The sequence below is a fragment of the Nilaparvata lugens genome, chromosome 7 (assembly GCF_014356525.2).
Source record: "Nilaparvata lugens isolate BPH chromosome 7, ASM1435652v1, whole genome shotgun sequence".
In the NCBI taxonomy this organism is placed as follows: Eukaryota; Metazoa; Arthropoda; class Insecta; order Hemiptera; family Delphacidae; genus Nilaparvata; species Nilaparvata lugens.
Genome location: NC_052510.1, coordinates 22,385,431 through 22,401,227, shown reverse-complemented (window position 1 = coordinate 22,401,227; position 15,797 = coordinate 22,385,431). Strand labels below are relative to the sequence as shown.

General features: G+C 35.5%; 1 protein-coding gene across 1 annotated transcript in view; it reads left to right on the top strand.

Annotated features, from left to right (window-relative positions):
* LOC111057041 (dystrophin, isoforms A/C/F/G/H) overlaps positions 1 to 15,797 on the top strand; it is a 608,133-nt gene that overhangs the window by 254,103 nt on the left and 338,233 nt on the right. The window contains exon 47 of the mRNA XM_039431878.1: positions 12,158 to 12,263. Within this exon, the coding sequence (XP_039287812.1) occupies positions 12,158 to 12,263 (106 nt within the window). The remainder of the gene's footprint in view (positions 1 to 12,157; positions 12,264 to 15,797) is intronic.

Here is a 15,797-nt window from a genome sequence, read left to right as displayed (position 1 = left end):
ATCTAGAGAGATGTATATATTTTTTTGCTATCAGACTCCACGTTCAACGGCAAACGTAATTAGTTGAAAGGATTGACACACAGTCTCATTTTGGTGCTTGTGTATGCATGAAACATACCATCTCGAACTTACCATCTCATTTATGGACTTATTCCTACTGAAACACATCATACTATATCAAGAAAGCGAAATACCTCTAAGTCGAAACAATTCGTCCTTATCACAATGAACTTAGGACTAGGGTTAGTTCAATAGCTTGAACCAATTTTGATGGTTGATTTTCATGTTTTTGTTTCTTTTTTGTCGAAAAGAATCAATAGATAAATCATTCAATTGCACCCTATTCCCAGAAATGGTATAATGGAAACAGAATCGCACTATTGTTAGGAGATGTAGTAACTTGAGTAGTGAAGTAACAGAATAACAACAGATTAATTATAAAATCAAATTAGTGCTGAGAAACCACTAGAAAACTATTATAGTCTAATCAACGTGATGTAGGAGTGAAGTTGGAACATATTGTGTTTAGTTAGAGAGCTGAGAGCCTGAAGTCTCTTTTCTTGAAAAATAAAATGGAAACTCCAACTGGAGATTAAATGAATTCAATTATTGCAGAAGGCGAGGAACCTACAGGCATCACGTTCCTCGTATTTCTCACCCGGTAGTATTTATCTTACACTGCACACTCTAACTAGACGCCTTTTTCCTCTTGAAACGTTGGTTGCTATTTGAAGTGCCACGCATATAACAGAAAAAGTCAGAGCAGGCGACAGACGTGGAAAGATGGAGAAGCATTTAATGACCTGTAGTTGGAACTGCGGCATGAGAGTCACAGATAGTAGGCCACTCCATACTTCTACTCGTCGTTGCTAAGCCGATTGCCGCCCAAACGGCACGAGTTGCAGATAGAATGGAGAGCCCACCCACCAACTTTCTTCATTTAAATTACGTACTTCTCTGTTCTGTTCTGCTCGCTGCTAGTCTCCCAACATATGTCTCGAATTTCTACCCCAGACTCCTGCAGCTACCCCAGCTTTAGTTTGAAATTACGATCAAAAGTTGCTTGCCGTCTGCTGGCTGACTGTTTATCTAAAGTGCACATTATTACTGTGTATTTGGACCTCCGAACTCAGCCAGTACCGTGGCCTGGGGATTTGGCCAACTGATTGATGTTAGTTTCTATTTTAGAAACCAACTACTTCCTGTTAGCAATTACGAATATTTATTTCTCTAGAATGATCTGAATTTGTCACCAACTCATTCCATCACCGACAGACAAGCAAAAAGCATATATAGGCATCAACCGTAATAAAATTATTTTTGATTTGATATGATTGTGCTACTTATTTCTCTCAATGATTTTGAATTCTAACTCTACTATCGATAACTCATCTGCAACTGTAACTACCGTATGCTTCACTCGGATTAAATGCATGTCATGCTGTGAATTAATAGAATGAAGTTTTAGCGGGATTTTCTTCATGAACACACAAGAAGATGACTGTATAATTCAATTGACTACTCTTTTTTTCTTTCAGCGCTACTGGAATTATTGAAACGAAATAAAATTTATCAAGTACCCTTCTGTTTTATCACAACACAACTGGTTTCAATTCTCTAAGAGCCATCCTCAACTGTAAATAAATGAACAAAATTGATGAAATTGCCTTTTTTATGCAAAAACAAAAATAAATAGAACTTGATTCAATTTGATTGAGAAAACTCCATTTTTAGTACAGTTTTGTAGTTCATAAAACTAAATCACATGGATGATTATCGTAAGAACATAAATAACATCAATTTAATATTGTTTTTGTTTTCAATTAAATTTCAAAATGGTGCTCGATGAGTTGAAACTAGTTGTGTTGTGATAAAATATAAAAGATAAATTTTGTTGTGATTTAATCTAGTCGACATATATAGTTTAAACGAGAGAATATCAAGGTATACATTTTAATATATTATTTCAATAGCTCTTGATGTCTATCTACCTTGCTCGATACTCTCACTCTGAAGGTGACTGCTTGAGGCCAGCTCAAGTATTTATCACATTGAACAGCAAGTAATACACTTCCCGGGTGGTCAGGAATTCATTTGAAAATGTAGTCACAGTTATCTCCTATAATGAGTGATGGTCTTCCATTGTAAGCACGAACTCCATACAGCTGGAACAAAATACCGTATAAAAACAGTATAAATGATAATTTTACTCCATGATTTTGTTGATTTAGTAATTTTCCCCTCGATTAAGTCGATAATATTGATGTTTTCATGAAAAGGACATTCTTGTAATTTGGTGTAATCTATTGTCTTCATCGTTCCGATGCATGAATAGGGAAAAATTTCACTGGTGAGGACGATCCTATATCGAAAATTATCGCCGGCAATTAATCACACTACTGTCCATTGAACGGTGAAATTTCTCATCAAACTAACAAAGCCTAAATCAACGACCGAACATTGCTGACAAAGTGGATGATGGCTGAGAAGCAGGCCATATTTCACGTGGACACCTCTCGGTTATTGGGCTCCGATCGCTTAGTTCCTGATGGTGTGAACGGTGGCGCCGCCTTTTGGCGGGAAACTCCAGGAAAAGGCGGGAAAAGCTACAAGAGCGCGGCATTTTCGTTTATTGCCAAATCGCCTGAGAAGAGCCATTAACGACAACGGGCCTTTGTCAAGGAACGGTGATGAAAAGAGGGGTGAGGAGGTGGCGTTGGAGGAGGAGGTGAGTAGGTTGATGATGAGGAGGAGTTGGATGAGTAGGTGGTGGTAGAGGTGTGGTTGTAGTAACAGGGAGGTATGGCAAGGGTAGGAGTCCTTGCAGAAGAAGGGTACATATCTATATCGCAGACGCACGCGCATCACTCGCACGCACACTCATTTTGAGGCCTGAGGATGTTATTGCTTCTGGTAAGGCGTGAGTGGTTTGGGTAGCCACGCCACTTGCTATAGACAGACCCCAATACCTCCACTACCTGTGTTCCCTCAAACCGCCTCAGGTCTCCCAACAATATGAAATCCTGCTCAAAGTTACTACGTTGTGTTCTCTTGCATGATTGCATCCAACGCCAGTTACATTCGCTAGACATTTCACAATAACGATATTTTGAAACGATGTGGTAATTCACATTGAGATCAATGGCTCTGTGTGAGGTTATTAAGTTTGGACAAAGTTGTGTGGGTATTCTGGAGTCCGCTGGTTTCTGGTGTGTGATTAATGGATGATGTATTAATTCAATAGTTGAGCAAGTTGTACAGCAACAGACTTCACAAGCCTTTCCCAAGATGGATTATGATGATAATTTACAGGTTATAGATCTGATTCTGGTATTGTGCAATCTCTTTGCGATTGAGATGAGTTGAGAATTCATCAACTACTGTACATTGAATGAAAATTCATGATCAATTAACAATTATGTAATCATTCAAAAACGAATATTAATCACGGTATTGAGATCTGTCCTCAGTTCTGTCAAAATCGTCACGTAGAAATAGAATTGAACCGACTGAGGTAATAAGTTCAAAATTGACCAATATCAAAAAGTGACTATTCGAGTAAGAAAGGAAGAACAATGAACACATTTTGATGAAAAAAATATATGTGTGATGAATACAAAATTACAAATCCGATGACAAATAACTTTGACAAAGGTAAGTGGCAGAGAAGTTCAAAAATTGCGGAGTGATGTTTGAGATTTGACATGAATCTGGGCCTGGTTGGAAAATCCGCAGGAACTCACAGCATTATTAAGATAGATATCATTGACAGTTATTAGGAGTTGAGCCCTCTTTGGTTAATCAGGGTTTAATAAAATGGTGTATGGAAATAATTAATCAATCACCTCAAAATAATCTAAAGTTTGTCAGAAATTAATCACTTTTCCTCCTATTTTGAATCGAAAGCCCTAAAATTTCTAAGGATGATAACACTGTTTTTCGAGCATACAATCATCCACTTCCACCTACAATCTGCTAATCATTCAATTTTGATGCCTATTATCGTGAAGAACTCGAAAGTTCCAGTTTGCAATTGATGGATGGACGAAGTTGAAATCTCTTCTGGGTGTGATAGACCACGAAAGCTGGTTGTCAGTGGGGCGCGTGGGTGCGTGAGTGAGTGGGATCACGCTAATGCGGCGATTAGTATTCGTGGCCGTGTCTCGTCTGCTCCGAAGTCAGCAGGATGACGCATCACTCACCGGAAACGGTTCACAGGTTCGACAAGTTTGATTGGTTGCTGATCCGACTGCTGAAACTGCTGATGCTGCGGTTTAATCGCTTCATACACATCGCATACATTATCACTATCATCATCATCATCATCATCATCATCATCATTGTCATCATCAACTGTTCGTTGATAAACAGGCGCCCCAGATAACGTGTTTGCTTATCAATTGAAACTTGTCCCTTCAGTGAGTTAGATCTCCCTCTTTCTCTATGAATCGTACTTGTTCTATCCTCCAGTAATAGCTCTCATCAATAGGCTTATTACGAAATATGTTTTCAACCGTAGACACTTGAATTTGCTTCTCCAAACTCATTAGTTCATTAGTTTAGTAATCCAACATTTCAAATGAGACATTTCATTAAATGACCAAATACAGACTCATATTTTCAGTTTTTCCTACACTGCGATTACTGAAGAAATACGTTCAATGAACATGACGTATCTCGTTTAAAAACGTGTCTAGTGAATCTGAACTCAAATTTCACCAGGGATTGATAATGATGTGGAAACTGAAACTGTTAGCGGGATTATCCAATGGATTGTTACTACTTCAATTATTCACTGATAATAAATAATGAATTCGATCCGAGGAGATGGATGTATATCTAGGGACGCAACTATCCCTAATACAAAAATAAAGTCAATTTAGGCTTAAGAGGTTTTACTAAGTCACATTCACCACAAACTGTCAGCATTGAATTAACGGGGAGAGTTGATGTTATTTATAGGGAATTCTGAGAGTTTGAAGTCGATCTCACTATTTTTGGTTCAAACTTGTTGAATAACAAAAATTAATTTTTCAATTGTGAGGGAAGAAATGTTGTGGTACTTCTTCATAATTGGAAGAATAGGACGTTGATGTTGTCAAGACCACTATATTTAAAATATAGTAGAAATTTTATACTATATTCTATAATAGTATAGAAAATACCTGTATATTTCAAATATAATGGTATTTCCAACATCAACGATTTTCTTTCAATATAAAGTAACCAAGGAAATGTTTGTTCACATCATTCCCATTTCAAATTGGAATTTGGTTATTATAATTCATCAGCTCATCAGTTTAGTCAGCCAGCATTTCAAATAAGACGATTGATTTGTTTATCATGAAGAAAAATCATTCGATAGGGAGAAGATGTCAAGAGAGCAAAAATCAGGAGGAGAATTTGTGAGACTTGTAAAGAAAGAGGCGTGTAGGTTGGTTTTGTGGAGAATGTCAAAATAATGGCCTGCATGTCTTTCCGCATGAGGTAATCCAAGTTTACAGGAATTCCGTCCGACATAGTATCGAACCACGGACCGCCGGCTACAGTTTGTATTGCTAGCCAATAGACCGAGTCCATCTATTGGAATTTTGTGTCCTCTCAAATCAAACCAACGTAGAACAGCTACATTCATCGGTTTCCTATCAAGGTAAAAGGCCAACCTAAAAAGACTGAGAAGTCCTTTTGGGCACGATGTCATTCTTTTCTTTGAAATGTATGCTATAGTAATCTTGTTCATTAATCATTTCTAAGAATCTATATGACAATTTTCAAGTTAATCAGTTGAGTAATTGAGACGTGATGATGCGTCATTCGTGAATTTCCCATCCCCTGTATAAGACGATTGTTTACTTTATTTTAAACTAGCGGGGCACCCGTGCTTCGCTACGGGAATATAAAGATAAGATTATTTTTGTGAACCATTTATAATCTAAATTCTACTAAAATTGTTATAATCGTTTTTGAGATTAGGCCTCAACTTGGCATGAAAAATTTTGAGTCAAATCATTCGATTAATCATTGATGTGTTCAAATTTATTTTCAAATTTATTTATTTACCAATTCACAAGAAATTCATAAAATAACACTATCAACTAATATACATTGGTGTGGCTGGAAAAAGAAGCCTTGAGCTCCAGCCACGAGTTCGAAAATATTCTTTAAATTATTTGTACATTTGCCGTGATAATATTCTAAAATAGGCTACAAACTAAAAGATAGTAAACCAAAAATATGTATGAATAAAAACAAAAATCAATTCTTGAATCAAAAATCAACAAGCCCAATAATAGAAATAGGTAGGCTAATATAGAAATAATAATAATAATAATAAAAAAAAATTCTCTTTTCAGGTAATCAAAAAAAAAAACCAAGTTTAAATTGAGCGTGTTAAAAACAAGTTATAATTATAGTAATTTAGTTTTCGATTTTAAAAAGTAATTCTCTTTTACCCAGGATCTTATTTTATTTAATTTATTACTTGTAATTTTATCCCTAATGAAATCGTCTGGTATTCTATTTATTAGCTTATCGCTCTGGAACTTGAATTGATGACTGCTGGTTGTCAATGCAGTGAAATTTATACTGTAAGCACTTACACTTGCTGGTCTTAAATTGTAAATGACATTGCGTTGAGTAAATAGATGTGTATTCTTATTTATGAATATAATTAAGTTTGTTATGTACGTTTGGCGAAGCGTTGGTAAGTTTATCTCATCAAATATTAGTCAGCTAGGATAGCGTCTTGGTCTTCCTAGCGCAGCCCTGATGATATGCTTTTGAATAGTAAAAAGTTTATTGAAATGGGTGTCAAAGGCTGCTCCCCATACTTCTATATTGTAGTGGAAGATTGAGTGAGCATATGCATTGTAAGTTGTTCTGAGAATGTTCAAGTCTTTCAATTGATTAATTTTGTAAAATATTGTAATCAAGTATTTTAATTTATAACAAAGATTTTGGATGTGAATGTCCCATTTAATATGCTGATCAATCGTAATTCCTAAATATTTCATTGACTTAACTCTTTCTATAGTTGACAAGTACAGTTGGGAGTGTCGCAGTTATGATTATGTATTATTAGTTTTAAATGTTCTGAAGGTTGACCGCTTCTATTAGGCGAAAAGTTATATATTAGTTTTTATTGTATTTAATGTTAGAATATGACTTTTTAACCACGACTTGACCACTGAGAGACCGCGATTTGCACAGTTGAATCGTTGCACAGTTGATTGTTGGAAGTGCTCTGTAGAATATTAGTCTGATTGCAGCGAATTTTGTAGAATATTGGGCGGGGTTCAAGAGTCAACCTCGACTTTATTCATTGGCAATTAATATTTCCCGTTGACAGTTATCAAATCAGCAGTGATCAGCAGTTATTTTTGTTTTTGCTTGATGCAATTGAAGATTAAATTCCAAATTAAGTTGATTCGGAATTTGATGACTCTGGTATCCATGGATCTCTTGCTTATTCTGGAATTTTTGGCATAGCCTGTCGCTTACTTTTCGTTTCATTTATCCAAAAGTGTAAAAGCTGCCAATCCACTGATCCTTTCTTCCATGGAAGTCCATTCATACATAAGAGTCCATTCATAATAGCTAGTATAACATTTATTGTGGCTGACTTCTCATGTCCTAAACTTTACTATCATAAATATTGAAGTGGGATCATTTGAATGTGAATTTGCATAGTCTAAATAGAGTTCATTCACTTTGATTATTGACTACCATTATATGATATCTTTCTGATCTTAGCTTGAAACCAAAAGCTCAGGGATGAAAATTTGGATGTAATCTAACATTTAACTTAATTTTATTTCTATCCAAATTGACAACTTAAGTATTTACTTGTCATCTATCACTATCAATAGTTTTGTCTTGTGTCATGTAATGACATCAAGGGAAATGGGAGCAGCTGATGGAATATTATGTTTATTTCGATTTAGTTTCCAGCTGATTCTGAAACATGAAAATATCAGGCCCAGTAGCACAAAACCATGTTCAATTTCAATCAGGATTAAATTTTATGAGAATTGATCAGATCAGGGTTTTTTTTAATAGATGGCTTCTCTCATTGGTTCTCGTGGTATTTAGTCCAGAATAGGAATTAACAGTGCAACTGGCTCTCTCAAGGTCATGGCTGAGTACAAACATAGAGCAACAGAGGAACCAATACAACAGAAGCTGAAGAAATTAGTCGCATTTCTATCACCTCACAATGAACATTACATTCAACTACCATATGTTTGGAGAGATCGCTTATAAATTTCTTTTGCTATCATCCTGCCATTTTCTGAACCTTTTATACCAGATCCAAGAATAGTGCAATGTTTTAAAATAGGGTGCCAAATTTGGTAACTCAACTACAGCTATTATAATCTTTTTCATTTGCTCACAATCTCTTACGTTTTCAACAGACTATGGAAAACTTTTTCTGATCAGCTGCTACTTGAGGGACCAATAATCCTTTCTCAAGGAACTTAAGCGAATTTTCCCAGAGTTGAGACCTGTACCAAAATGTTTTTTTTTTCACAAACCCACTATATTCCTGATTTAATCAAAATCGTGAGAGCCGTTTTCGACATACATATCCACATACATTATCTTCATCTGATCTAAAGTAACCAAATTATAGTAAGATTCACATCAATGTGTCAGCATTGTTTGAATGGGGAGCATTGATGCTATTAATGAGGAACACTGACAGTCAACGAACTGTTATGCATATTATACAATATTTATAACGAAAGCTACCTTCTATTTTCTTTGGTAAAACAATCAATGTTTGAGAATAATATTGAGAATGGGAAAAGCGCCTTACTTCCATGGAAGATATTAATTCCTACATTAGGAAATAGAAATAGAAATAGGAACAGCTATTTGACCGTTTTAATGAATAACCCTTTTCTTTCGCCCAAGTTAAATTTTGGCCGAATTTACTCATTCTTTGCAAACAGATTCCGCAACGGACACTTCTGAAGTTTTAAAAATACCCTCCATTTAATATCATACTGAATTATTAAAATTTCATCGAAATTGTTTAAGTAGTTATCGCGATCGGATATACAAACAAAATTAAATTAGTCTTGATAGAATAGGGTCAATTGATAGAAGTGATAGTGAAGTGATAGAATTGATAGGATCAATTGATTGAACTCCCGTCATAAAAGTTCGTTTTATGAAAAATAAAAACTATCTATACTCCCAGGAACCCTTAAAACCCACCCTCAGAGTTGATATATCGCCAAAAGATTTCTTAGTGAGCACCTAGGACGTTTAAGGAAGCTATATTCCAAGTTTTGTTGCAATCCATCCAGTAGTTTTCCAGAAATCGTGATCAGTGAGTCAGTGAGATAAGAATTTTATAAGTATAGATTATAGATAACAAACTCAAATAGATTGGTTCATTGTGTTATCCTTTGTACGGCCTAACTTTTCTCGTCCAACGAAGTTCGTTTTTGCACAGAAATATCTGCTATCCAATAGTTATACATATTGCCTTGAGTATTTATAATTTTGAAATTAATAACATTTTGGCTAATATCAATAAATAGACTGATTGCATTCTCATCGTATTTTTCCGTAGATATTTAGTTAACATGGCCAAGAAAAGATTTTCGCGCAGACTTTACATTAGCACAGTCTTTAATAAACTGAAATCGCTCTCCACTCTTGTTATTTAATTAATTTTTGTCAAATCAGCGAATAATTTACTACTTCCAAATTTCGATAATTGCTTTCACTTGCAATTTTGAGGACAGATTATTATAGAATATTGTTATTACAATTCATTTATGAACTAAAGTTGTTTCTGTATTTATTCTGCTTGTGAATCAATTCAATTAGATGAGATGTTTTGTAAGCCTTCAATTGAATAGGAAAATCTATTCGGGGCTAATTTATTATTAATGAATAACATTTGAATTTTCATTTATGTTCCACAAGCCGAGATTTTTCTTATTATCGTACCAGGCCTTTCAATGTTCCATTGCCAAGAAGTACTCTGGATACGATTTTAGAAGAACTTAAATTTGAAAAGGTGATTCAATCAGTCGGGAAAACTAACGAACTACCACCCTGACGGAGAGAACAGACAGAGTGACCCACTGTTTGAATGAAGATACTGGGATTGGGAATCCACTGGGATTGAATGAAATTTCAAAGAAACAACTTCTAGTTTATCTAATTCAAGTAAGAAAAGCAACAAATCACCAGCAAACAGTATAATAGAAGTATGGTAACATCTAATTTATTATCTTAACTCATGTTAAGTATTTGTACACAATGTGATAGATAAATAAATAATTAATTTGACAGAGTCAAGTAAAGAAGATGCATTTTAAATTATCTCACTCCATGACTTACTCAAAAAAATAATTATTTATCCAAATAAATGAATATTTATATGGATATCATCCATCATCCAAAATCATTAGATACTAGATGATAGACTAGTTATGACATGAGTTCCAAATCATAATTTCTCACCAAACCCAATGACTTCCTTAAAAAACTCATTCCAATATTTTCTCATGAATCAATATCAACGTTGAGTTTGACAAATTAATCACGACATAATTGCTTGAATTCTTCGAAAATTCCAGAAGGTGTAGGAATGGGAATTCTTGGCCATGATTCCACAATTATTTTTGCTGCCAGCTAGCTGACAAATGGAACTGTCTAGGTCTTTTTTCTAGATCACAACGTTTATTTCTCTCTCTTCCACATCAACTAAATCTCTATATCGTATCTCTATTTTCTCTCCTTCCTCACACTCTCACTGTTTCTCATTCTACTATCCTTTCTCAGTCTATTCATATCTCTCTTCCACAGCACCGTTTTCCAGCATTCCGTCTTTGTCGTTAGCTACAATAGCACTCTCAGTTGATTTGCTCTTTTCTTGACTAGGACTGCAGCGACACTGTCTTCTTGACTTTCCGTCCACGTCTTATATTGGCACTGGTCCGTTCCTTTGTAGACGAATTTCCCAGCTGTAAGAGGATTTTCCTCTGCAGAGCAGAATTTCTCTGCCTTCTCCCCTACGCCGTAGGAACAACATTTCCCCACCTATCTCCGTTCTAACATCATCGTCAGTAACAACAAACTCAAAATCATGAATAACTAACCCCTTCCCCCCGTCTACATTTCCGTCAATCTCCTCCTTCATCCCTACCCACGATTCCATTACGTCCTTTTTATATTCTGTCAAGCTCCTATTCTACATTTGCGACTTGCATCTTGAAGAAGAATTAGAACGCTTTATCTTTGGTGTTCAGGTACCCTCTTCCTTCTACATAGTGTCTAGAAGGCTTACAAATAGTTTTTGCAGGCTGGATTGCTCAATTATAATTTCTACCTCTTTATGGGTTATAATAACTATAAAAACGAAATTCATATTCCTTGCGATGCAAATGGCTCAATACGAGTAATATAAAAATAATCACTTCTACTCCATTGTGTATGTAATGCTTTTGCAATATAAACCTCCTGAGGATTTTCGAAATCAAATAACCTGAAGAATAGTTGTGCCTCCCGACTGCCACCTGAAGCGCAATCAAAAGAACAATAGAAGAACGGCTCATTTCTGACTATAAAGGATTCTGAAGAATATTCTTAAACACATGAGTTGTTCTGGATCTGGATCAATCCATTTTCCAGTTCAATGAACGAAGGATTGAGCTTTTAGGCATCTGATTGATGTAGATAGAATTTTATTATCTATTTTTATTTAGAGTAGCCTGAAGGAAGAAATTGATCATATCCCAAAACGACAATAACGCGTTTTATTTTTTCGGTAATCGATAAAATTTCAATAATCTGACGACAAGCGAAGAAAATTCGAACGATTGCTGCTTCATGAAATTGAAAGGTTGATCTGTAGTTTATGAATTTGGTACAGGAATAACTTTTTATTATTGATAATATTTATTCTGGACCAAATATGTGAAATATTTAGCAATGCAAACTTTTTTATTGATTTATTGTCCGTATAGATCACCATGAATAATTAGATGTACAAAGATTACTGAGCACATTATTTTTATCTTGTCTCGCGATGTTCTCTTAATTATTCTTTACTTGAATGTCAACTAACATTCGCATGCAGTATTGTTTTCTTTTGTCCATTGATTTTTTAATAGTTTTATTAATTAATTTGCAGAATGTGCTGAGGGAATTGGAGCAAAAGAAGCCTCAGTTGGACGAGCTGGTTCATACGGCGGAAAACCTCAAAGCAGACTCCAATCGGCAGCAACTGCACGGAAAAGGTATGTTCTATCATATCATCTATCAGAAAATCTATTAGGATTTGTGTTCACAAAATGTCACTTCAAACTTCGATCAAACCACTCATATAAATATAAGCAATCGATTGAAATGTACTGATTGATAATATGGATGAAAAAAAAACATTAGATAGGAACAAATGTTTTCGTTATTTAGGTGCGTGCAGACTTATGCGCCATTAACACGTTATTACGTTACAAAGTCCATAATCAATCATTTTCAAATGTAAAATATAATTTGTTGATTGTAAAAACATTGAAGCATACATTACGTCCTGTCCATGATAGCGCGGCTGCCATATTTGGTTTAATATCTCTTCACTACTCAACTTTTCGTCCCAGTTTTCCACTCTACGACTGGAAATCGCATTGTACGTTCTCGCCAGTTCCCGATTTTTCTAGTTTATGTTTCCATTTGCTGGAATTGAGTTTCCTGATCAAGTTGGTTTTGTTCGTAGCTGTCTGAAATCCGGGCCAAAGTAGTACTCACCGGATGATGGCTGTTCCTACAAGCGTCAACACAACTTAACTGAACTTAGCTTGTGAATGGTAGTTTCCAAGTTGCTGCCAAAGTTTGTGTTGCAACTTCTGGGCAAGTTCATTGTTGGAACAATTGAATTTTCATTAAATTACGGAGCACAGCATGCATGCTGCAAGATATTGGCTTTGTTCATTAGAAGTGATATGCCTTCAACAACGCCTAATTTATGTTCTGTTTGCTAAGATTTTGGATCTCGGGCAGAGTTTGTAACTTGGGAGATTTGAATAATTTTCTATTGAGATTGAGAAGATTCGGAAGTATTGTTTGTTGGGGGAGGTGAAAGTAATGAGATGCAAGAGAACACCTGATCATAATTATCAAGCTATTCCTAATCATTAAGTCTTGGAGCTAATCTGCAGTCTTTGCAATGAAACTTTCAAGTCCTGGCATACTGAAAAACCTACACTCACATAACCCAGCTACTGCAAAGCACAAGGCGTCTGATTTTCATGTAGCAGCAGATTATCCATGTATTGCTAGTTGCCATGTATGACTTCCAAGTTCCATGAAAGAGCACGGTACCCTTATTTATTTATGATCAAACTGACAACCATCAAATTATCAAAGTTTTGTTGTTTTCTGAGAGCCATATGCTAACATTACGTTTAACGCTAAATCACGTTGACTTGTAGATATGGTTGCATTTATCATAATGTGTTTCATACGTGGTTTAAAGGAACAGCTGAAATTCCTCCGTTTAAATCGAGTATCTACATACGGGCCTTAATCCGTCTTTTGTTCTCCAAAATGCTCTAATATCAGTATATAAGGCTATTCCACATTGTAAATCTGGTGATAATATGGTAGATGGTTCTCATGTTCCCAAATTCCACTTCTTGCTTTCAATGATTAGGCATATTTGTCTGTTCCGACTCACAATTGATAATTATATAAATTGTTAATCTGTAATAAGAAAGTGATTTGCATTACTAACTCTTCAATGATCTTCCGATATTTATTTTTCCTCTCAGTTTATAAAATAAAAAAAATAAAGGCCTTTATTGAACAATTGCATGCGTAATACATTAGATAGTAATTAATTATTAACAATATTAAACAATATAAATATTAACAATAATAAATATTCATTACATTAAATAAACAGGTACAGACAAAATGCCGGCTTATTCCCCATGGCATAATGCCGTCTGGGGGACAGTTTATATAACATAGTTTGTAATGGTATCCAAACTTCCAACAAACTTCAGCAACTAGGGTGAGAATAAATTACTCAATCAGTCTGAAACTAGGTGCTGGAGTAAAAGTATGTAACATCATAGAATAGCATAAATGTTTGCCAAGTACTAGTGGCATTTCATCTCTCTAGGTGTGTGATGGTTTAGGGAGCTTCACTTTGAACTGTCAGCTTTCTTTGTAAATAACACCGATACTCACTATAAAAACAAGGCTGTCAGTTTAAAGTGGATCTCACTATAGTAACAAATAACAAACGCGCAAGTTGTCTGGTGTCGTAGCGGTGATGACTAGACTGGCAAGTAGTCGCAAGTGGCGCACACCCAGTAGAGCAGCCAGAAGTTGTTGATTAGAGAGAGGGCGCCGTTGTCATGGCAACCAAAAGGGTGCCGGTGCTGTGAGACGGACAGGGGTGGGGAGAGCCAAGCTGTCTGTGCTGGCACGTAGTGTAACTTCCGGTTGGCGTGAAGACAAACCAACAAGACTGATGATGTCTGAGTTGTGTGTCTGGATGCTGTATATCTGTAGCCCGAGAATGATGGACACATTACTCACATTATGTATTTATGAACATTATGGACATACCTGTATTGAAATGGTTGGCGACTCTATATTCTTAGCTAATGTATTATGTTGGTTCAGAACACACCTAGAACCGCCCGGCAATTCATCCTCTATTATCATGAGTTGAAATGAGAGAAGAGGCATTTCGAAGAGCTAGTTCAAAAGTTTCAATCTAGTGATAAGTTCTTTGCTCTCCAAGACCCATATCCCATAATATGCACTATTTCGGTTTAAACGGATATAGATTAGCTCCTAACTTAAACTCGGAATGAAACACGTTCTATCAAATGCGACCATACGTACTTGTAATCGTAGATCAGCGTTTAACGTAGATGGTACATATATGGCCTTAAAGAACTCACAATATCTAATGGAGTGCAGGTGTGTTTGTGTGATTAATTCTTTGAGGAGGAAGAACTGTAGAATATACATAACTATGAATATCAATTGAGTTAGTTAGGATAGAAGCTATGAAAATTGAAGTAACGTATCTTCAATCAGGAAAGAAGATTTGATTAGAATTAATCAACGTAGGTTATTCTTCTTATTATCATCGACAATGCTCTCATATTCGTGTGAATCTTGAGTTGATGTAGAAGGGCTTAGAAGTTCAGAATGCTGAAATACCTGTGAGAGTTCTATGAATTCATTTCTGTAGAATGGAGTTTGAAAAATTCCTTTTTTGGATGTTCAATACCCAAGAAGAAATGTTCAAGATGGCAAATGCTAGGAATGGTTAGTTGATAATTTTATTATTTATTAAAATGGTATTTTGAGCGCATTAAGGAAACACTGAGTTGAGAGAGGATAGTTAATTTCATTTAATGAAACCCTATCAAGTAGTGGAAGATGAAAAACTGAATATTGAGAAGGTTAAAAATTGATTTTTGGTTTTATTAGGGACAATATGAAAACCGAATTTTAAATGAAAACGTGATTGAGGGTTAGAAACATTATTTTGAAATGCACTAAGAATTTACAGGATGTAGGAAGGAATGCTCTTGTTATTTCGGAGGGTTTTGAGTACGAGAAAGGAAGGATGCACAGTACTTTTGGATGCAAATAATGATTGGGAGGGGCTGCTCTCATCCCCGAGTATTGTTAAGGGTAGGTGAAAAAGTGCCAGTCATCTATGGTGAATGTGCCTGTGCCTGGTTGCGTGTCAACAAACCATACAAAACCTCTACTCCCATGTTTTGTCCATGTATTGAGATTGA